Below are 20,971 nucleotides of genomic sequence, written 5' to 3' on the forward strand. Positions count from 1 at the left end.
CAGTCCGTCTGTCTCTCCGGGTCTGGCCCGCCCGGGCTGGCCGCGCGCTCCGCCCACCCCGCCCCTGCGCCCCGCCCCGCCCCGCGGCCGGGCCCGGCGCCTGTGGGGTTCCAGGGCGCCCCCAGCCCCGGGGACCCTGCGCGCGCGGCCACCGGGGTCGGAAGCCCGTGGGCAGGGGCGTCCCCAGCCGCGCTCGGCGCCGTCGGGGCGGTCCCCGGGGGCGGGGACAGGGTGGGGGGCCCGGGCTCCCCGCGGGCGCCCTGAGGCCGGCGCGGGGTCCCTAACGAGGTGCCGTATCCTGGCCGCCTGAGTGCGGAGGCTGGGCGGGGGGCGCGCGCCGGTCCTGGGGGTGCCCAGGGCCCGAAAAGGCTTTTTCGGGTGAGATGGCACATGTGGGTGAGGGGGTGAGAACCGAGGCTGGAGGCGCCTGGGGGACCACGGAAGGGGGGCCCTAGTGTGCGGTGGGATAAAGGGGGGTGGTGAAGGGGAGGTGGGGGCCCTCACACTCCTCCCTCCCCATCCCCTGCCCGCCCGCAGTGTTGGAGACAGTCCAGATGCCAGAGCGGTCTGCCAGGAGTTGGGGTTCTGGCCCCTGCAGACGTCCTGGGTGTCGATCCTTTCTCTCCTTTCGTTCTTTCTCTTTCCCGCTGCCGGCGGTGCTCAGGGCTTTACTCCTGCCTGACTCTGCATTCAGGGCTTACTCCTGGCAGTGCTCAGGGGCGCATATGGGGTACTGGGGATCAAACCCAGGTCAGCTGCGTGCAAGGCAAGTGCCCTACCTGCTTGCTCTTTCCTCCCTCCCTCCCTCCCTCTCTCTCTCTCTCTCTCTCTCTCTCCCTTCTTACACCTGGCGGTGTTCGGGACTCCCTCCTGACTCTGCACTCAGGAATCACTCCGGTGGGGTGCGGGGGACCCTGTGGGGTGCCAGGGATCAAACTTGGGTCGGCCACGTTCAAGGCAAACGCCCTCCCGCTGTCCTTCCCAGCCGGGCCAACCGTGGTCTCCGACAAAGCCGGGCACTCAAGTCCCCCAACGTGTGGCAACAAGGGGTGTAGGGTGGGCAGTGGGCAGAGGTCCCTGGGCTGGCCCCCTGGGGGCGAGTTGTACTTCCTGCCCGGGGGTGCGAGTGGGCGATGGGGTCCACGGGCAGACTGCGGGGCCGCAGCTGCACTGACTGTGACTCAGGCCGGCCCCGGGACAGGGGGAAGCCAGGAGCCTGTTCCCAGAGCCCCCGAGCGGGGGTGCGCTGCGCCCCGCCCCCTGTATCGGGAAGCCATCCGATGGGCTCCACATCCTCCATCCTTCCGGCCCGAAGGCGCCAGCTTCAGCCCAGCCACCCTGGGTCCTGCCAAGGCCCCTCCCTTCTTCCATTCCATTGTCTTGACTCTCCCAGCCTCTACCCTACCTCCTCTTCCCGGCCAAGGAGCTTGTCTCGCCAGCTCCTAGGCAGCAGTCAGAGCCCCAGCTTGAAGACTGCCTCCTCCAGAGAGACCTCCATCTCCCGCTCTCCCCAGCCAAACCCCCCTACCCCGCATCGTCACCAGGTCCCAGCCCCACCCCGCGGGTTCCTCCCACCTGGGCACAGCCAGCCCCTGCCAGGCAGATCTGGGTCAGAGGAAACGGCCACCACCACCTAGAGAAGCGCAGAAAGTGCCTCGAGAAGAGCATCGGGGAACTAGGGCTTTGTGGGACGAAGAGGAGTTCCCCATGTCAGGGACAGGCTACGTAAACCTTTGCAGGGGAAAGACGGTCTGCAGCTTTGCAGGGACAGTGCAGGCCCCCCCAAGCGAGCACTGTGGGGGGAGGAGGATGTGGGGCTGGGCTCCAGAGGCAGCCCCGAGTGATGCGGGGGTGGGTGGCGTGGGACTGTTGACGCCTTCTTCCTCTGGTCCAGATGAGGAGCGTCCTTTGGGGAAAGCGGGGCAGAGGGTGGGCATTTCACAGGGCTCTGGCTGTAACTCGGAGAGGCACGGGGCAGCTCGGAGCCCGGGGGGAGGGCTGGAGATGCCACAGATGGTTGGAGCAGAGGCCACGCTCAGGATGCGCCCCCCATGGCTGTGGCTTCCGATGGGGGCCAGCCGGAGTCGTTATTCTTAGCCCTGGGTATGCTGCCGGCAGGAAGAGGCAGGCTTGGGGGTGGCGGTGGCAGCTTACGGCGTGAACGTGGAGCCAGGGCAGGGAGTCATGCCCGCTCATTCACCTGCTCTGGGGCCCCGCCGCCCCCCCACGCCCCTCTAGCCCTGGGCCCACCTCCCGCCTTTCATCCTCCCGTCCCCTTGCCCTGTCCTGCCAGGGCCAGCAGCACCCCAGGGAGACGCCCTGCCTGACCCTGGGGGCCAGTGGGTCACACCCAGGTGCGCAGGGGTCCCTGGGATGCTGGGGATGGAGCCCATGCAAGACGAGCAGCCTCCCTGCCATCCCATAGCTCGGGTCCCTCTGTCTGCTGACGTGGGTCGGGAGCATGTGACCCCCCTCTCCACCCTTCAGAGGGTTTGGGCCCAGGGGGCTCTCGGCCTAGTAGGAAACTGAGGTTGGAGAGCCTGGGGTCACACCCGGACTGCAGGCACGAATCTTGTGAGCCAACCCCGGGAGGAACCAAGGTCCGGGCCAGAAAATGCTCTGGGGTCCCAGGCTCGGCGCAGTGCTGACAATCTAATGCTCAGGCACTCACAGGCACTCAGCTATCGACCAGTGACGTCTGGCATGGGTGTGGCTCGGGGCTGCGGGTGTGGACATCGTCCCATCACCCAGCTGCATCCACCCCAGGGGGGGCACGGGCGCCTGGCTGGGCCTCAGCAGGGTGGGGTCCAGGGCCTTCAGGAGTCTGCGCACCACAGCAGGGCCAAACTGTTGGGGTATGGGGACCGTTCCAGGCACCGAGAGGAACCAGCAGCCCCCACCCGGGCTAGAGGACCCACGGGAGGCCAACAGCCTACTGGGGGCTGTCACCCCAGGCCTGTGCTTGCTGGGGCCCACATGTGACATGTTTAAAGCACCCTCAGAACCCCGAATAGAAAAAGGCTCAGCTGGATTCCCGCCAGCAGCCACCCACGGGGACCCCTGGTCGACAGTCTCCTTAGCATTTCCGAGACCCTCCAATTACCCTAAAATAAAATGTTTATTAAAAAACCATGCACTCTTGCCATAGGCCAATGAAATGAAAATAAGATTTTTTTCTCCACCTAGAAAAGTTGTCAGAGTGAGAAGTGCAGGTGTCCTGGGCCGCGCCGGGGCCCTGGGCCTGAGCCGTGGCGACGCAGGCAGGAGGTGTGCAGAATCCCACGTCAAGAGAGTCAGTGCCGAGGGCTGTGAAGGCAGCTGACCCCACGTGGGGGGCTCCCCGGAGACCCCTGGACCCAGCAGGGTGGGGGAGGGCCTGGCGCCCACCTTGCTGGCCACCAAGGCCACTAGAGGCGCTTGGCGTTTGCCCTGATGGGGGAGTGACGATGGGACCCCGGTGGGGTGACGGGTGGCACCGAGCGCCCGGGATCTCCCGGGAGGTGCAGAGCGGAAGGAGGGGGAGGGCCCCCCGGCTGCGGCTGGCTGCTCTGACCCTGGTGGTCTGAAGGCCACCGAGTGAGTCCCTGGGTGGGGGTGTCGCGTCCCCGGGAGCCCCGGGGGGCGTCACCGGCGGTAGCGATAGCGCTTGAAGTGAAACCAGAGCTGGAAGATGCCGTTGGCAAACTGGCAGCGGAAGCCGTGGCGGTGCGAGTACTCCCACTCGCGGCTGACGATCTTGAAGGCGATGTCCTCGTAGGGCGGCCCCGCGTGGAAGCGCAGCGTGGCGAAGTCCCGGTTGTCGGCGCACGCCTCCAGGAAGTACTCGGGCGTGGAGCGCTTGTCGATGAGGTCGGGGTAGAAGATGTTGAACTTGTAGCCCTGCACGATCTTGGGCGGCGGGTTGTCGAAGTCGTAGTGCGTCTGGTTGTACTTGTTCCACTCGAAGCCCGTGTGTACGCGGTTGAAGAAGCGCGGCTTGCGCGGCCGGTACTTGTCGGCCCATAGGTAGGCCTTGCCGGTCAGCGGCATCTCCACGCTGAACTGCGCCTCGTCCTGCCCCATGCCCTCCTTGGCCCGCCGGAAGAAGATGTCCTCCGCACTCTCGCTGGCGTCACCTGAGGGGGGGGGCATTAGCTGGGGCCTGGCCCATCCCCCCCTCCGAACAGGGTGAAAGAGCACCTGCATCCTGAGGGCCACTGGGCTCAGAAGGGGTGAGAGGGGGCGGGATGGGAGGGGTGAGGAGGGGTGGGATGAGGCAAAGGGGGAGGGGAGGGGGGACAGGGGCGCTGCAGGGGTTAGACAGGATGGGAGGGATGAGTGGGAAGGGCATGAGGGGACCAGAGGAGAGAAGTGAGACAGGGAGGGAAGAGGTGAGGAGGGGAGGGGTGAGGAGGGGTGGGATGAGGCAAAGGGGATGGGAGGGGGGACAGGGGCGCTGCAGGGGTTAGACAGGACGGGAAGGGTGAGGAGGGAAGGGCGGGGGTGGGGGACAAAAGGGAGAAGTGAGCCGGGGAGGGGAGAGGTGAGGAGCACCCAGCTGGGGTGCGGGGCTGCGCACCTGTGACCTGCAGCTGCTGGCGCGACAGCTGCAGGCGCTGCAGGTCCTCGTGGGGCTCGAGCACGTGCGCGTCCAGGGGTAGCTCGTGCGCGGTCAGCAGGCGCGGGCTGTACTTGCCGGCGTCGTAGTCGTCCAGGCTCTGCTGGATCAGGTCCTCCTCCATGAGCACGGCCTCCCCATCCGCCTCGCCCTCCGCCTGTGCCGCCGCGTCCGCCTCGCCCTCCGCGGGGGCGCCGTCAGAGGGCCCGGGGGCCGTGGGGGCCGGCTCTTCGGGGTCCAGGCTGCGGGCGGGCAGATGGGGTGAGTGGGTGGCGGGCACCCCGGAGGGCTCCCCGGAGGAGGCGGGGCGGGGCCTACCTGAGGCTGGGGGATGGGGGCTCCTGCTTGAGGATGGGGAAGAGGGGCTCACTCTCCACGCCCTGCTCCTGCTTCAGCTTGTACAGCTTCTGCCGCAGCACGTCCTGGTGCCGCTCACGCAGCCTGCGAGTGTCGAGGGTCAGGCGGTCACCGCAGGGCCGCGAGTGCCCGCCCCGCCCTGCCCCACCCCGCCAGGCCTGGGCGGGCGCTCACCGGGCGCGGGCCATGTGCGCGCGCAGTTGCTGCAGGAGGCTCTCCCAGTAGCCCATGTCCAGGTTGGGGCCCCCCGCGCGGATCTTGCCCTCGATGCCCTGGAAGATGACCCGCAGCTGGCTGTACGTCTTCCCCTTGAACACCGACTGCACGTCCGAGCTCACTGAGGCGTTCACGCCCTCCCGCCGCTCCCCTGCAGAGAGGGAGGGGCGCACACGGTTCCTGCCAGGCCCCCACTGGCTCTCCGGGACAGTCTGGCCCCGCCTGGCAAGCAGCCCCCACCCCTGCAAACCAGCCTCTGCACGCAGTGCCTGCCCGTCTGGTGCCCCCTGGAAGCCCTCCCTGACCGCCGGCACACAGTCCCTGCCCTTCCCGGGCCTTTGGCTGGTTCCCCGCTGGGGGCAGATGCGGGGGGCAGTCGCCTCCTGGCAGGGAGACTGCCCACACACAGGTGGAAGGCACGCACCTCGGCAGCTTCCCCGGCCCCTGTGCCCAGCATCCAGAAGCTTCCCCTTCAGCAGGCCCCTGTGGGCAGAGCCCCCTGAGAGCGACCAGGCCTACACTGGGGCCCCCAGCTCCCCCATGTCTCTTGGGTGCCTGGGTCATCCCATGCCCCATGGCTCTGCCGGGAACATCCAAACGGGCAGTCCCCGTCCCAGGAGGGGGATCCGCCTGGCCCCCCTTGGAAACCTCAACCCGGCCCAGACCCGACTCCCTCAGCACCCCCATCACTGGCAGGCAGCGGCACTGTGCTGCTTCTGCTGCCGCCTAGTGGCGGCTCCAGGGAGAGCAGCGAAGACCTGAGGCGGTGGGCTGGGTGCTCCTGCAGCACGTGCCTGGGGTGTCTCGGTCCCCTGGCCGGCCCCTTGCCCCCTGGCGGTCTCTGTCCCCTGTCCCACCTCATAACCCGGCCCCTTGCCCCCCTTCCCCTGGCTCCTGGCCCCCCTGGCAATTACCTGGCCCCTTGCCCGAGGCCTCGAGCTTGCGCAGCTTGGAGATCTCATCCTCTGTGATGATGGTCATGTCCCGCCAGAAGTCGGCATTCTTGCCCTGCTCCAGCTCCATGTACACCTGGGGGGCAGGGCAGGCGGGTGAGGGCCTGGGGGCACAGGGTGGGGGGGCCGCAGGGGCAGGGGGGTGAGGGCCGGGGGTCCGGGCAGCACCTGGATGTCCTCCAGCAGGTCCTCCATGTCGGCCACCGTCAGCCCGTTGAGGAAGCTGTAGGGCTCGTGCATCTCCACGGCCAGGTCGTCGTCCTCGGCACTGATGTACTTGGCCAGCAGGTCGATGGGTTTGGCCCGCCCGTCTCGGATGCGGATTTTGGAGCTGTGGGAGAGAGAGTTGGGGGCTAGGGTGAGCATCAGCAGCGCCCGCCCACCCTCAGCTGAAAGCATCAGCTGGGGCGGGATGCCTGGGCGGGCTTCCTGGAAGAGGCAGGAATCGTGGGGGCAGCAGGTGAGGAGGGGATGGGCAGGGCTTCCCCGCCCCTGCCCCGCCCCCAGGAGGGCCGCGCACCGCAGCTTGGCCTGCTGAAGGTGGAAGCTGTCCTCCTGCTCCTCCCACGTCTTGAAGTGCTCGGCCTCCTTCTCGCGCTGCAGCAGCTCGAGCTCCTGCTCGCGCATGGCCTTCTCCCGCTCTCGCTCCAGCCGCAGCTGCTTCACCTGCGCATGCGCAGCTGTCAGGCGGGGTCCCCGGGGCACTGGGCCGCAGGAGGGGCCGCAGGGGTGGCCGGGGAGCTGATAGGGGGAACGCTGGGGACCCCGCCCACGCGCCTGGGCCCAGTTGTGCCTGAAGCCGCGCTCAGGGACCGCCCACAGCGGAAGCAAGTGGGGGGCCTGCTGCGGGGACCCCGGGGAGGGAGACCGCCTGGCCCGTGTGGGGGGCAGCCGGGGTAGCCCACCTTCTGCAGCTCCAGCCGATTGTCTTCCTGGATCCGCTTGTTCCGCTCCTTCAGCTCCTTCTCCTCCAGGTGGCTGATTCCCTTCTTCTCCAGGGCCTGCGGGGGTGGGACCAGCACACGCTGTGCAGGGGTCTCCCGCCTGCGCCGCGGGTCCCCTGGCCCTGTGAGAGCATCCCCTAGTCCCTGTGGGGAGGGGCCCCACATCTGAGCTGCATGGCTGCATGGCACTGGGCCTGAGAAGCTGGGGCAGTGTGCAGGCACGTCGGGTGCTCAGGGCTCGCTCCTCAGCCCTGCACACGCACGCACGCGCACACACACAAAACTGGGGGTGGGATGGGACAGGAGGACAGCGAGTAGAGCGTTTGATGGGTTGGATTTCTGACAGCCAGGGTCCCCTCTGCTAGCTCCTTGCCCCAGTGCTCCTGTGTGTCATCTGTGCCCTGGAGGAATCCCTCTGCAGTGCTCCTCCACCCTGAGACAGTGATGGTGATGCAGAAGAGAAAGACTGGGGTGCAGAGATGGGCAGGAGGTAACAGGGATATGGGGAGCAGGTGCGGGCACTGAGGCTGGGCTGGCTGGGGTGCAGCAACCAGCCACCTAAGGAAGGGCCCTCCTGCCCCGCCCCGCGCAGGCCCCGCCCCGCGCAGGCCCCGCCCCGCGCAAGCCCCCCGCCGCACCTTGTTCCAGATGAAGGTGCCCAGCAGGTTGTTGTCTCCGAAGGGGTTGTCGGTGTTGGTGTAGCCCATGTACTCCTCCCCCCAGCCCATCTTCTCGCGCTTCTTGCGCTCCTTGGCGTCCTTCTTGGCCAGCCTGCGCGCGCGCTTCTCCTCGGGCGTCTCGAAGGCCTTCATCAGCTCCTCCTGCTGCTTCCGCTCCTCCCGCAGCCGCAGCCGCTCCTCCAGGGCCCGCTGCCGGCTCAGCGCCGCCGCCTCGCGCGGGCTCGGGGAGCCGGCGGGGGACGCCGAGCTGGACGCCGAGGACCCCGGAGACCACGAGTGTGGCCGGCGCCGCCGCCGCCGCCCCCGCCGGCGCTGCAGCCGCGGCTCCTCGTCCGAAGCCACATCGGAGGAGCGGTCCAGGGAGCGCCGCGGGCTGCGGCTCTGTCGGCCTCGACCCTGCCACTGCTCATCCTCCGACTCGGACCTGCAGGACACGTGGCGGCCGGTCACCAGGTGGTAGCGGGACGGTGCTGTACGCACGGGGGGGCCGGGGACGTGCGAGGCGGGAGAGAGGGGGGTCCAGCCAGGAACGGAGAGGAGGGGAGGGCAGCCGGGTGGGCTGGGCAGGGGTGTCAGGGAGGGTTCGGGGAGAAGCTGCTGATTGCGCGGGCCCATCCGAATGGGGGCGGGGCTGGCCAGGAACGAAGCCTGTGGGCAGACACTGCAGCAAGCACAGTGCACCGTGAGACTGAAGCCCTGAATGCTCCGGGAAAACACCGGTTCTGTTCTAAGCCCCCTTCTCCTTATGAAGATCACACCTCCTGCTCCCCCAAATCAGAAGGCCCGAGACTGAACCACACGACGTAATCAAATCACAAGGTTGACAGGCTGTCCCTCATTTTTAGGAGCAGGCCAAAGATCCAGTCCAAGGGGAGCAAGGCCTGGTTCTATTTCCTGCACCGATTACAGTTCCGGAGCACTGCCCAGGGTCACTCCTAAGCACAGTGCCAGGAACATTCCCGGACTCCAGGTAGGCGTGCCCCCAAACCACTGCCAACCCAAACAACAGTGACCCTTGTGGATAACTTCAATTCACAGTTACTCTGGTGTCAATAAACTGTCAACTAATTGGGGTAAACTAATGGGAGTAACCCTCCTTACTTCTGGTGGAGACCGACCTGCGGCCCTCAGAGCTGACCTCGGGGCTCCTGTCTGCGGAGACTCAGCCCAGCGTTTCCCGACCTCCTCCTGCAGGGCTGAAGGCTGCTGTCTCCACTGAGCGCGAGCAGCAAACTCCCCGTGTAAAGGTCCAGGTGGTGCTAGGACAGTGACCTGGGACAGTGGCGGTGATGCTTCAAGATGGCCCTGGACAGCACTTCAACAGGCAGGCACAGTCGTGTCCCCAGTGGAAGACCGAAACCGAGGGCAGCACGCCCACGCCCACCCCGTGTCCCCCAGCACACAGGTCAGGCCCAGGGCAAGGAGAGCAGGCTGCTACAACTCCCTGGACCATGGCAGGGGCCTCACCCCAAGCAATGAGCAGGGAGAGAGAGGGCCCCCAAATGACAAAAAAACCCTTCACTTGGGGCAGGAGTGATGGTACAGAGGGGAGGGCACTTGCTTTGTATGTGGTTGACCTGGGTTCAATTCCTGGCACCCCCAAGCGCTAACTGGTGTGATTCCTGAGCACAGAGTCAGAAGTAAGCCCTGGGCATCATTGGGTGTGGCCCCAAAACAAAATAACAACTATAACAACACATCATAAGAAACTGTGAGTCTCAAAATATCTGCCTGCCATCATTCAAAACAGTGAAACATGGGTTTCACATAGGTCCGCCCCCTTATTTAAAAAGGAGGGGCTGGAGCAATAGCACAGCAGGTAGGGCATTTGCCTTGCATGCGGCCGACCCGGGTTCGATTCCCAGCATCCTATATGGTCCCGTGAGCACCGTCAGGGGTGATTCCTGAGTGCAGAGCTAGGAGTAACCCTGTGCATCGCCGGGTGTGACCCCCCCAAAAAAAGAGAAAATTTGGGGCTGGAGAGAAAGTACAGACGTCAGGTGTCTGTCTGTCCCGTCTAAGCTGGGTTTGATCCCTGGAAATCCACAGGGTCCCCCAAACCTCGACAGGAGTGACTCCTAAGCGTAGAGTAAGTTGGAGCACAGTGGGGTGTGGCCCCAAAACAAAAAGGTGGAAACTCTTCTACAGTGCGGGGAGGGGAGAAGCTGGGGCTCTCCCCAATTGTTTCAACCTCTCTGTCCTGCCTGCTTCATTTTTCGGAATCGTGGGTGGCAATGAGCTTCTGGGACGTGAGGGGAAAGACTCCCCAGGACCTGGAGGACCGGGCACCGCGGGGACCAGCGGGCTCTGCCACCTGTCACCCACACCTCAGCAGGCCGAGCGCAGGCTCTGCACGCGGGAGTCCGGCTGCACCCCGGCCCCGCACACGGTCCCCGGGGCACAGCCGCGAGCACCCGGCGGAGCTGACCCTGGGCGCTGCCGGACGTGGCCTCGAAGCCAAACCAAACCTCTGCCTCTTCCCGCCCTGATTAGCAAAACTGGCGCTGCTCCCGGGGTCCCTGGCGCTGTCCCCGCCACCCTCCAGCCGGACCATCTCTTCGTCTCCTGCTCCAAGTGCGAGCCGGAGAAGTTGGGCGAAGCTAGTCCAGCCCGGTCACTCCCGGGACTCTCCACGGCACGGACCAAGCCTGTCTCTCGGGACGGCACATCAGGGCTCCCGTCGCCTCTCAGACCGCGTCTACACCTCCCCCGGGTCTCCCGCCTTCCCAGGGCGCTCCCGGCGGCGTCCTCCGGCCCAGGCAGCGCCTCCAAGAAGGCCTCCCGGACTTCACACAGAGGGTCTCGACTCCCCGACGGCGAACCCCATCGCGGCAGAGACCCTTACCTGCGCTCCAGGCTCTGTCGTCGCCGCCGGCGCCTTCCTTCGTTGTCCCGGCGCCGCCGGTTTCGCCGCCCATGGCTTCCGCTCCGGCTCCGGCTCCCGCTGCGGCTCCGCTGTCTTCGGCTCCTGCGACCCACCGACCGCGATCGCGAGCGTGTGTCGCGACCCATCGGCTGGGACGCGGGCGGGGACGGCGGGGGCAGCGACGCCAACTCGATTGTCCGGGGCCTGCGCCGGGGGCCTTCATCGCCCGCGGCGCGTGTCGGGCTGCCCAGCTCGTGCCTGAACCGAGACATAGAAGCCCATTTCGCCGCCCCCTACCTCTCCGAGTCCGATATCTCGTGACCCCTTACCGTCCGCAAACATGACCGCAAACAGGAGGACTCCGGTTGGACTTGCGGCCTCAGTTGCGGAACTCGCCGTAAGGCAATGCCGAGGACAGCCCGGCTGAGGACGCGAGCCTCAGGACTGGGAACTAGGAAGTGGTGGGAGGAGCAAGGGCCAGAGGGGCGGGGCCTTGGAGGCGGGGCCAGAAACCCGGGTCTTGGGAGGAAGTTGAGACCGCAAGGGCGGGGCCCAGGACGCGGGACTATAGAGGGCGGGGTCTCATTGGGTGTGCCGTCGGGAGGCGGGACCAGGAGATTCCGGAAGTGGAGCTAATATGGGCGGGGCCTAAAGAAGGCGGGGTGAGAAGGGCGGAGCCAAGGAGGCGCGTCGGTGGGTACCACAATAGCATCTTAATTGAAGGGCGGGCTGCTCCGGGAGGGGGTGGTGGTGCTGGCACAGCCTGAAAAAGCCTGATTCTAAGATGCCCTTCGGTGAGAGTCGTCTTCTCGCTCCACCTCTACCTATGAATGAGTGGGTATTTCTGAGGTAGCTTGCCGGAAAACGAGCTCCAAGAGGGATGGTCGTTCTCACGTTGCCCTTTTCTACTGCCTCTGAGGTTGCCTGTGGCTTGCATTTTGGCGTTGGTGGGGCAGCTCTGCACTTTGTTGCGGAGCAGTGGGATAAACAAGGAATCTAGGGTAGGATGGATTCTGGAGGAGCCTGAAGTCCTCCTTAATGTACTACTTTGGTCTCGTTGGAACCACATTTGGCTGGGGAATTCTTTTTCCTTGCTTTTGGGGTCACACCAGGTGATGCTCAGGGATTACTCCTGGCGGTACTCGGGAGACCATATTCGATGCTGGGAATCAAACACGGGTCGGCCACATGCAAGGCAAACGCCCTTCCCGCAGTATTATTGCTCCAGCCCAGTGCTGAATTCAAATTGGGATCCGCCACTTGTGCCAGCACCTTGACAACTCTTCTCTTCAACCAAAAAAAAAAATGTTTGTGGGGGGGCACGCCTGCCGCTGCAGAGCTCTGGCAGGCTCGGGGGACTCCATATAGAATGCTGGGTATCATCCTACCCACTGCACCGTCGCTATAGCCCCTCCAACCCAATATTTAATATTGACCTACAGCCTTCATTGGCAGCAAGGTGCCAGGTGGGGAGATGGCAAGAATGGCACCTTGGGGACAGGAGGACTCCCCCCACTGAGCCCCCCCAAAAATGAACCATTCATCATGGAAGTGTGTGTAAATTTTCAGGGCTATATGGCCCCCAGAGAGTGGTGTGTGATCTGATTTTCAAAAGGCATCCTTGGGGGTGCTTGAAGCCTTAACATTTTGCGGGGCTGGGCTGTGGAGGGGAGCCTCGCAAGCAGTGCACTAGGGGAGACCCCTGGAGAAGGCCCTGAAGTAGGCGACCACTCCCGTGAGCTGCCCCAAGAAGCTCATGGAGGGACAGAAGCATTGCATGCTGGGAGAACTGAGCCTGAGATCCAAGCCAGGCAGGCTGCTTAGTTCTGGGGACACACCAGGTGGTGCTTGGGGCTGATCCCGGCATGATGCTCAGAGCTCACTCCGGTGGTGCCGGGATGGAGGGACCACGCACTGGTGAGGACAGACCTTGGGGTTCTAGGACGCTGAGCCTGCGCCCCTGCCACCGCAAGCCCAACCCGTCTCTCTGGCCCTACAGGCAGGACCCGACATTCCACGAAGTGTTCCAGAATAGGAGTCTGGGATCAATGCCCTCGCCTTCCCCGCTCCCCGCCCACCTCAGTAGGGATCCCTGTTTAGCTCCTGCTCTGGCTGAACAAATACTAATTCCCACAGAGCTGGAGCCGCAAAGTCACAACTGTTTATTTTTTGTTTGGGAGCCACCCCCAGCAGTGCTCAGGGCTGACTCCTGGGGGTCTCCACGTACCCTCTGGGAAGCCAGGGTTCGAACCACAGTCAGCCATGTGCAAGGCAAACACTCTACCCACTGTACTATCACTCCAGCTCACTCTTTTAATTTTGCTTTTTGGGTCACACCTGGGGATGCACAGGGGTTACTCCTGGCAGTGTTCGGGAGACAATATGGGATGCTGGGAATCAACCCGGGTCAACCGCATGTAAGGCAAACACCCTACCCATTGTGCTATCTCTCCAGCCCCACCAGCTCTCTCTCTCTCTCTCTCTCTCTCTCTCTCTCTCACACACACACACACACACACACACACATTTAAACTGGGATTGAGGTGAGGACTTGGGATGCCACCAGGGCCTGCTCCCGACTTAGTTTCTTGTGGACTGTTCTGCTTGGGAGACAATTTGGTGCTCCTGCAAATATGAGGATGAAAGCCAGGCATCGACAGCAAATTGAAAGCCTGGTTCAGCCCTGAGCCCATTCCCAGGCCTCAGGCACAGCCATCGAGACCGTCAGGTCCTGTCATCTTATTATTTAAAGTTGTATTAATGCTCCCTTCTGTTCCCATTCAAAGCCTGGCTCTACATGTGTGAGGCTCCCGTTTTTCCAAGAACTGGAGTTATAATACAGTGGGGAGGGTGCCGGCCTTGTACACAGTGGCAACAGGGGAAATGGATTTGATTCCCAGCATCCCATAGGTTTCCCTGAGCACCACCAGGGTGATTCCTGAATGCAGAGCCAGGAGTAAGCCCCTGAGCACTGCTCTGTATGAGTCCCACCCTCCAAAAAAGTCCAAACAGTTTTTTTTCTTTCCAGTGCTGGAGTGACAGTATGGTGGGGAGGATGCTTACCTTGCATGCAGTCAACCCCGGTTTGAACCCTGGCACCCCACATGACCCCCAGAGCCTGCAAGGGATGTGCAGAGCTGGGAAGAAGCCTTGAGAACCACCGGGTGTAGCCCCAAACCAAAACAAAACCGTTTTTCCAGGGTCAGAGCAATAGTACAGTTAATCCCCAGTACCCCATTTGTCCTGAGTCTGTCACGAGTCATTCCTGAGCACAGAGCCAGGAGTAAGCCCTGAGAACTGGGCTGTGGCTCAAAAACTAAAACTAAATAAATACAAAATATACATATATATTTTTTGCTTTTTATGGCAATGCACAGGGGTTACTCCTGGTTCTGCACTCAGGAATTACATCCCTGGGATGCCAGGGATCGAACCACAGTCAGTCATGTGCAAGGTAAACACTCTACCCACTGTACTATCATTCCAGCTCAGAGGACCATATGGGATACTGGGAATCGAACCCGGGTCAGCTGCGTGCAAAGTAAATGCCCTACCTGCTGTACTACTGCTCCAGCCCCACAAAAAGTATTTTTAAAAAAATTGAAATTAGTCCTTAAACTCCCAACAGACACCCCCTGAACCCAGAGAGAAGCCTTGGCGTGCTCAGGACCCAATTTATTAGGGAGATCTCATGACGTAAAAACGGGGCGGGGGGGGGGGGGGAGAGGGCGCGCACATACCAGTGCTCCCGGGGCCAGCAGTGGCTGTGGGTCCTACGGGTGTCCTGGGCTCTAGGAGTGAGACCCGGGACGACGGCACCCCGTGACCCAAGAAGCCAGATTGTCAGACACGGGACCGGACCACCGGGGGGCCGGGTCGGGTGGGGGTAGTCGGAGCACGCGGAACCGCAGGGGGTGGGGGATGAAGACACACGAGGTTTGGGGGCTCCTTGTGTTTCCAAATGGGTTCGCCTGTGGCGACAGAGGATGGGGTGGGGACGTGGGATGGAAGACGGGGGTCTGTCCGGCGAGGCAGGACCGAGGGGTCGTAGCGTGGGGTCCCCCAGGCCGGGCAGGGGTATTGCACTGGGCCGGGCACTGGAGGGAGTGGTCTCCAAAGGGGCCCGTTGCCCGCACACAGACGGGACCCCCACCCCACACAGGCGGGGGCGGGGGCGCAGACAGTTCCCTCCTGGGGCGCGTGGGGGCCCTGCCGTACCCCGCGTGTGCCCCCTAAGGGGCGTCTGTGGGACTCAACCACAAAAATAGAAACGTCTGCTATGGGCAGGGTGGGGGTCGGGGACAGCGGGGTCAGGCCCCGGCCCTGGTTCCTCCCATCCCGAGGACCCCCCACGGCTGTGAGTTCTGGACGTCGGAGGGGTCTCCAGGAGGCCTGGAATTCCGGGTGGGGTGCAGGGGGGCCTGGGGTCTGCACAGACATTACTCCGGTGGGAGTGGGGGTGGGGGTGGGGGGTCTGTGCTGGCGCATTGGGTCCCGCAGGATGATCCGAGAGCTGCGGGAGGTGGGGGGGAGGGGAGGTCTCCTCCGGACAGAGTTCCTTCCAGAAGGTTCCATAGGTTGGCCAGCTCCTGGGCCCTGAAGGTGGGGGAAGGTGCCCCGACGTGTCCGTGTGGTCTCTGCTGCCGGCAGCCCCCCAACGTGTCCAGGCTGTCTGCCCCAGCCCCCCCCACCGGGGTTACGGGGCTGGGGGGTGCCGCTGCTGTCAGATCCAGAGGAAGAAGGTCCGGGCCCGAGTTCAGCTTTCCTTCTCCAGGCGTGGGGTGCACCCACTGGCCAGGAGCGCCCCTTCCTCCCGGCGGGCCCCTGCCGCCGGCCCACGCGGCTCCTCCTGGCCCAGCCGCTCTTCCAGAAGCTTCTGTCCCGAACAAGGGCGTTGGTGTTCCAGAAGGGGGCATCTGCTTGTCCATTGCGGGGGGGTCCAGGACCCCCTCGGAGATGCGGGATGGAGTGTGTGTGTGGGGGGGATCCAGGCCCCTGCAGACACAGCGGAGACCCCCGTGCTGGGCCGGGGTCGCGCTTCTTCCCCTTGAAGACGTTTCCCCGATGTGTTTGCTCTTGGCGTCTTCTTTTAATTTTTTTTTCCCCTTGACTTAACTATTTTTTTTCCTTTTCATTTTTCTTAAAAAAAAAAAATAAAGAGAAAAAAGAAAAAAAAAACCAAGAAAACCGCACGTGCGACATCTGTGCAAAGAGCAGGGACCCGAATAAATAGGAGCCGGGGACGCTGGGGGCGGCGCACGGCATCGCAGGCGCGGGCGGCGAGCTCCGGGGGTGGCCGGGGGCTGCGTGGGAGTTACTGGAGGAGGCAAGAGGGGCAGTGAGGGGCTGTCCGCGGGGAGGGGGGCACGGCGACCCCGCCGCACGCACGGCAGCGCCCCGTGCCCCGAGGCCGCCCGCCCCGCCCCCCCAGCCCAGCCTCCGCGCCCCCAGCCGGCGCTGGGCAGCGCCGGGGACCTCGCCGGGCCCGGCCGGCCACTTACTGTGTCACTCTCGCCGTCGGAGGCCGGGCGGGCCGGGGCGCTATAGTGGAGCGGGGAGTACACCCAGCTCCGGTCATCGGCGGGCTGGCCGGCCGCGGGTGGGCAGGAGCGCGTGCGGGGCGGAGGAGCAGGGTGGAGGCGCGACAGAGCAGAGGGAGAAGGAAGAGACAGAAATAAAAGTGCGAACCCCCCGCCCCCGCCCCCCAACGCAGGGCTCGTGGGAAGGGGCGGTGGGGGGGTTGTTGGGGGACGGCCTGGCCCTGTCCTCCCTTGACGGGGACCGGCGGCCCGGGGTCAGGGCGGCAGGCAGGAAGCGGTTAGTCGGGGGGAAGGCCGGGGAGGGGAGGCGGGCTGCGCCGGCTGCTGGACTCTGCTGGCCACCCGCACCCCTGCCGCTCGCCAAGTCCGTGCTACCCGGGGAGCACTGTCCTGCGGGCACGCCGGTGTGGCGGGACCCCCCGCCCTGCTCTGGGAACTGGGAACCCGGGCGGCCACCAGCGCTCCACAGGGGAGGCAGTTTCAAGCCTGGGTCAGCCGGCAGAGGGGTCTCATTCCTGCTGTACACAGGGTCAGACGCGCCTGGATCCCACCCCCTAGACCCCGCACCCCTTCGTGCCCACGGCTCAGCTCTTGAGCTTGGCCGGCCCTGGAGCCGCCCCTGGGTCTAAGATGTGCCTTCACCAACCCCAGTAACACCCCCAAACTCCGCCAGGGTCCCTGGCCAGAGATGCTCCCTGCTCTCGCAGGAAACCCCCCTTTCCTGCAGCTTTGGGGGATGCCGGCGCTGGGTGAGGTGCTGGGTACCGGGGCTGGGCTGTGTCCAGTTGCGAACAGAGCCATCGGCACCCGGGCGGCCCCGCCCCCCTCCCCAGAGGACCCAGAGGGTTCTATGTGGGGGCTGCTCCCCAGTGCCCACACCCCAGCGACGGGGCCTCCACCTAGTCCCCCCCAAGAACAAAGACCGGGACACCGGCCACTAGGGAGAAGGGACGCCCGCTCTCCCCTCTCGCTGTTCCATGTGAATTATTTTCCAGGAAAACTATTTCGCGGGGGCCAGGGACATCATGCCGCGGGTAAGACGCTCACAGGAGTGGTCCCCACGTGCAGAGCCAGGAGCCAGCTCTGAGCAGACCTGAGTGGGGTCCCCAAAACAAAGACTACTTTGCTGCACGAAAAGGAGGAGGAGGAGGAGGAGGAGGAGAAGGAGGAGGAGGGGGGGAGGAGGAGGAGGAGGAGAAGAGGAGGGGGGAGGAGGAGGAGGAAGAGGAGCGGGGAGGAAGAGGAGTGGGGAGGAGGAAGAGGGGGAGGAGGGGAAGGGGAGGAGAGGGAGGAAGAGGACGGGAGGAAGAAGAGGTCAGAGAGACAGTACAACTTTCAGGGTGCTTGCCTTGCTCTGGCCGACGTGAGTTTGATCCCTACTAGCCCATAGGGTCCCCCCAGCACCACCACCCGAGTCACCGAGTGTGGCCCCCAAACAGTGGCGCCCCAGGGAGTGTAGGGTGTAGGGTCACACGCTCTAACTGGTCCAGGGGGCCAAACAAGTGTCTGGTCTTGGGGAGCAAACTAACTCCTGCAAGGGCCTCTTCCTCCCACCAGCGCCCCGCCCCTCCCCTCCCCCCTGCTTAGTTCTGGCCCCCCCACCCGGGCAGCCCTGTGCTCCCCAGGGGGCGGTACCCCCACTAGGAAGAGCAGAGGCCAGGGAAGCAGCTGCTGCTTTTTAGGCAGGGCCCGCCAGCTGCTCCAGGGGCAGGCTGTGCGCTCAGGGAGGTTGGCCTGGCATCTCTGGGCCGGTTTCAAAGCACCAGAAGCCCCTGTGAGGCGTCTGTCCAGCTGCAAAGCTAGGGAGTGGGGGGGGGCCCTCAGATTTCTAAACAATCGTAGGATGCGGGGAGCCCAGGCCTCGGGGCTCGTGTGTGAGGAGTGGAGGGGCCGGGAGGGCCCTCCTGAGCGCGGGCACCTTGGAGGGGGTCCCTGGATGGCCCGTGGCCCGCGTCGCGGCGCGCACCTTGTTCCCCCACGTCCTGTTCCGCCCTGGGGCGGGGTCTGGGGTCTCCCCCGCCACCCCCCTACCCGGGGTCCACCGCGTCACTTACACGCCCTGATCAGCCCGCAGTAAATCCAAAACCTCCCATCCGAGAACTGGGGGCGCGGGCCGCGCGGAGGAAGCAAAGGAGAGCACAGGGTGAGGGCCGGGGCGCGGGGCAGGCAGGCGGGGAACCAAGCGGGGGGCAGCGGGGGCCCCCCTGGGGCGCCGGAGACACCACCTGGGGCGCGCACCCCCCGGGGGGCCCAGCCCATGCAGGCAGGGAGCGGGAGAGCGGGAGGGGAAGGGGTGTTAGTCTGGGGGGCTGTGCAGGCCCGCCGCCGCCCAGGCCCGGGCTGGGGTCTCAGGAGCCCACTCTGGGGGGTCACCCCGCCGGCTCACCTGGCCCTGCCTAGCCTAGGGGGGTTGCGGGGGCGATGGGAGGGCAACGGGAAGATGCCAACCAGGCTCCCCGCACCTGTGCACCCCCCCCACCCACTCCCACCTTAATGTGGGCTCAGAGGCTGAGGATTTGGGATGACTCTAGGGTCCTTCCCCCGCCCACCCCCCAGGCCCGGAGGGGCCAGGACGCGGTTTCAGGCCCAGGAGGGGGTCTTGACGTGGGTGTGGGTGGCTGCAGGCGCCGGGGTGTGTGCGAACACAGGGGTGAGAACGGGAGCGCACGTGTGCGTGCCCACGCGTGTGCGCGCGGTCCGGTGCGTGCGCATGTGACCAGGTGCATGCACGACCGCGTGTGTAGTCCCGGGTGCATGCGTGCGCGCACACATGACTACGTGTGTGCGCGGACCATGTGTGCGTGCGCATGTGCAGTTGTGCCCGTGTGGTCGCGGGGGCCCCCGGGCGGGGGGGGGCGGGTGTCTCGGGGGGACTTACAAAGTAAATATCGGTGGCGGGCGCGTCCTCCTCGTCCGAGGCCTGGCTGGCGGGCTCCGAGGCCTGGCTGGCGGTTTCCGCTTCTACTGCGGCGGTGGCGGTGGCAGCTGCGGTACAGGCTGAGGATGCCGCCCCCCTGGGAACACGGGACACGGGGCGTCCTGGGGCCTGCCCTGCAGTGCACCCCCAGAGGCACCCTCCCTGATGCTCCTCGGGGCCTGGGGCATTCAGTACTGTGGCACCAAACCAAATGGTTCTGGAGCCCAAATATGGTCACTGTGTCCCCTCAGCTGGACCCAGGGTCCTGGCCCCACCCACTGGCCGTGACCCCCCGCTGCCTTGACTCCAGCAGCACCAGGTGCAGCTCTGGAGGGGCCTAAGCACCTCTTGACCGGCACGGCCACGTCACCAGACTCTGGCCAGCATCACCAGCAGTGGCCTTCGGGGTCCCCTGACTGGCACTGAGTGGGCATCTCCCCACCGAGGGGCAGGACATACGCTGAGAAGTGTGTCTGGGTGACGTCAGTGTGTGAATATCGATGGGAGGCACACCGGAAGTTACGGCCTGTGGGGAACCCCCTCGCCCCCATGAGGCCATGGTCCTCTCAGTGGCCGGGTTACATGGCATCTGACGATGTGAGCAGGCTGCCACCGTCCCTCTGCAGAGTTGGGGACATGTGCCCCTGCTTTGGCAAGGTCAGAAGGTGCCTGCTGGGGCTGGAGTGATAGCACGGCAGGTAGGGCGTTTGCCTTGCATGCGGCCGACCCGGGTTCGATTCCCAGCATCCCATATGGTCCCCTGAGCACCGCCAGGGGTAATTCCTGAGTGCAGAGCCAGGAGTAACCCCTGTGCATCGCCGGGTGTGACCCCCCCCCCAAAAAAAAAAAGAAGGTGCCTGCTGCTTGGCACTGTGGCAGAACCTCCAGGAATGCCCCCCCCGCCCGTGTGACCAGGGGAGACACCAAGTTGGCAGAGGGCTGCAGGGCTCTGGGCTGCTCCTCCCACCAGCACCAGGGGCACATTCGCTGCTCTGGCAGGGCAGAGGCGGAGGTGTGTGACGGGCAAGAGAAGGGATGGTAGACACTCCCGGGTGGACAGGCCAGGGCTCCGAGATGGGCTGTGTGGCCATCCAAGCCCCCGCAGCAGCAAGCAGGGAGGCCCAGGGCCCCACCGATAGCACAGCAGGGGCGGCCAACCCAGGTTCCATCCCAAACGCCCCGTAGGGACCCCCGATCCCACCAGGGGTGATTCCTGAACACAGAGCCAGGAGGAAGCCCTGAGCACTGCCGGGTGTGGCCCCCCAAACCAAAATAAAACACAAGTAGAAGCCAAACAAACAAACAAACCAAAGACAAGAGCCACGGTACAGTGGGGAAGGCACGTGCATGTGGCTGACACAAATTTGATCCCCGGCGTCCCATATGTTCCTCAGGCTCCCCCAGGAGTCAACCCTGAGTGCAGAGCCAGGAGTCAGCCCTGGGCAGAGCGAGGAGTATCACCGCCCATCCCCTCCCCAGAGACGCTGAAAAGCCGGATGGGAAAGAGTGGAGAGAGACAGGGAGAGCGGACGGAAGTGCCACAGAGAATGCAACTGACCTAGCCAGCAGCCAAAGGAAGCAGGGCCAGGCCACGTGGGTCCTGCCCAGAGCCCGGGGTGGTGGCACTGCTGGGTGCCCTGGGACACTGGCGTTTTTATTTTTATTTCTCGGGGTGGAGGGCACATCCAGCGATGCTCAAACGCCTACTCCTGGTTCTGTACTGAGGGATCACTCTTGGCAGGGCCGGAGCACCATACGAGATGTCGGGGATGGAAGCCAGGTCGGCTGCATGCAGGGCAAGTGACTGACCTGCTGTATTATGCTATGGTCCATTTTATTTTATTTATTTTTTTCGTTTTTTGAGTCACACCCGGCGATGCTCAGGGATTACTCCTGGCTCT

The 20,971-nt window shown here is 64.6% G+C and overlaps 2 protein-coding genes across 4 annotated transcripts in view; both read right to left on the bottom strand.

Annotated features, from left to right (window-relative positions):
• Window positions 1-3,153: 3,153 nt before the first annotated feature.
• Window positions 3,154-11,030, bottom strand: CACTIN (cactin, spliceosome C complex subunit). Its single transcript, XM_004614831.2, has 10 exons — window positions 10,593-11,030; window positions 7,706-8,171; window positions 7,029-7,124; window positions 6,644-6,789; window positions 6,292-6,454; window positions 6,085-6,199; window positions 5,129-5,321; window positions 4,916-5,038; window positions 4,559-4,839; window positions 3,154-4,115 (listed from the first exon to the last, which is right to left on the bottom strand). Exons 1-10 carry the CDS (start codon window positions 10,883-10,885, stop codon window positions 3,625-3,627), a joined length of 2,367 nt encoding a protein of 788 aa, XP_004614888.2. The 5' UTR covers window positions 10,886-11,030; the 3' UTR covers window positions 3,154-3,624.
• A 3,237-nt stretch (window positions 11,031-14,267) lies between these two features.
• Window positions 14,268-20,971, bottom strand: part of PIP5K1C (phosphatidylinositol-4-phosphate 5-kinase type 1 gamma) — a 39,411-nt gene continuing 32,707 nt past the window's right edge. The window contains exons 16-19 of one of the 3 annotated variants that reach the window (XR_008628428.1): window positions 19,032-19,167; window positions 18,208-18,253; window positions 16,115-16,198; window positions 14,268-15,930 (exon numbers count right to left, since the gene is read on the bottom strand). Coding sequence is in view for 2 of the 3 variants with exons in the window: in XM_055124972.1 (XP_054980947.1) it covers window positions 15,928-15,930; window positions 16,115-16,198; window positions 19,032-19,167 (223 nt within the window). In the remaining variant the exon portion in view is untranslated. The remainder of the gene's footprint in view (window positions 15,931-16,114; window positions 16,199-18,207; window positions 18,254-19,031; window positions 19,168-20,971) is intronic. The other 2 variants (XM_055124972.1, XM_055124973.1) reach the window with 2 other exon arrangements.

The sequence above is a fragment of the Sorex araneus genome, chromosome 2, assembly GCF_027595985.1.
Source record: "Sorex araneus isolate mSorAra2 chromosome 2, mSorAra2.pri, whole genome shotgun sequence".
In the NCBI taxonomy this organism is placed as follows: domain Eukaryota; kingdom Metazoa; phylum Chordata; class Mammalia; order Eulipotyphla; family Soricidae; genus Sorex; species Sorex araneus.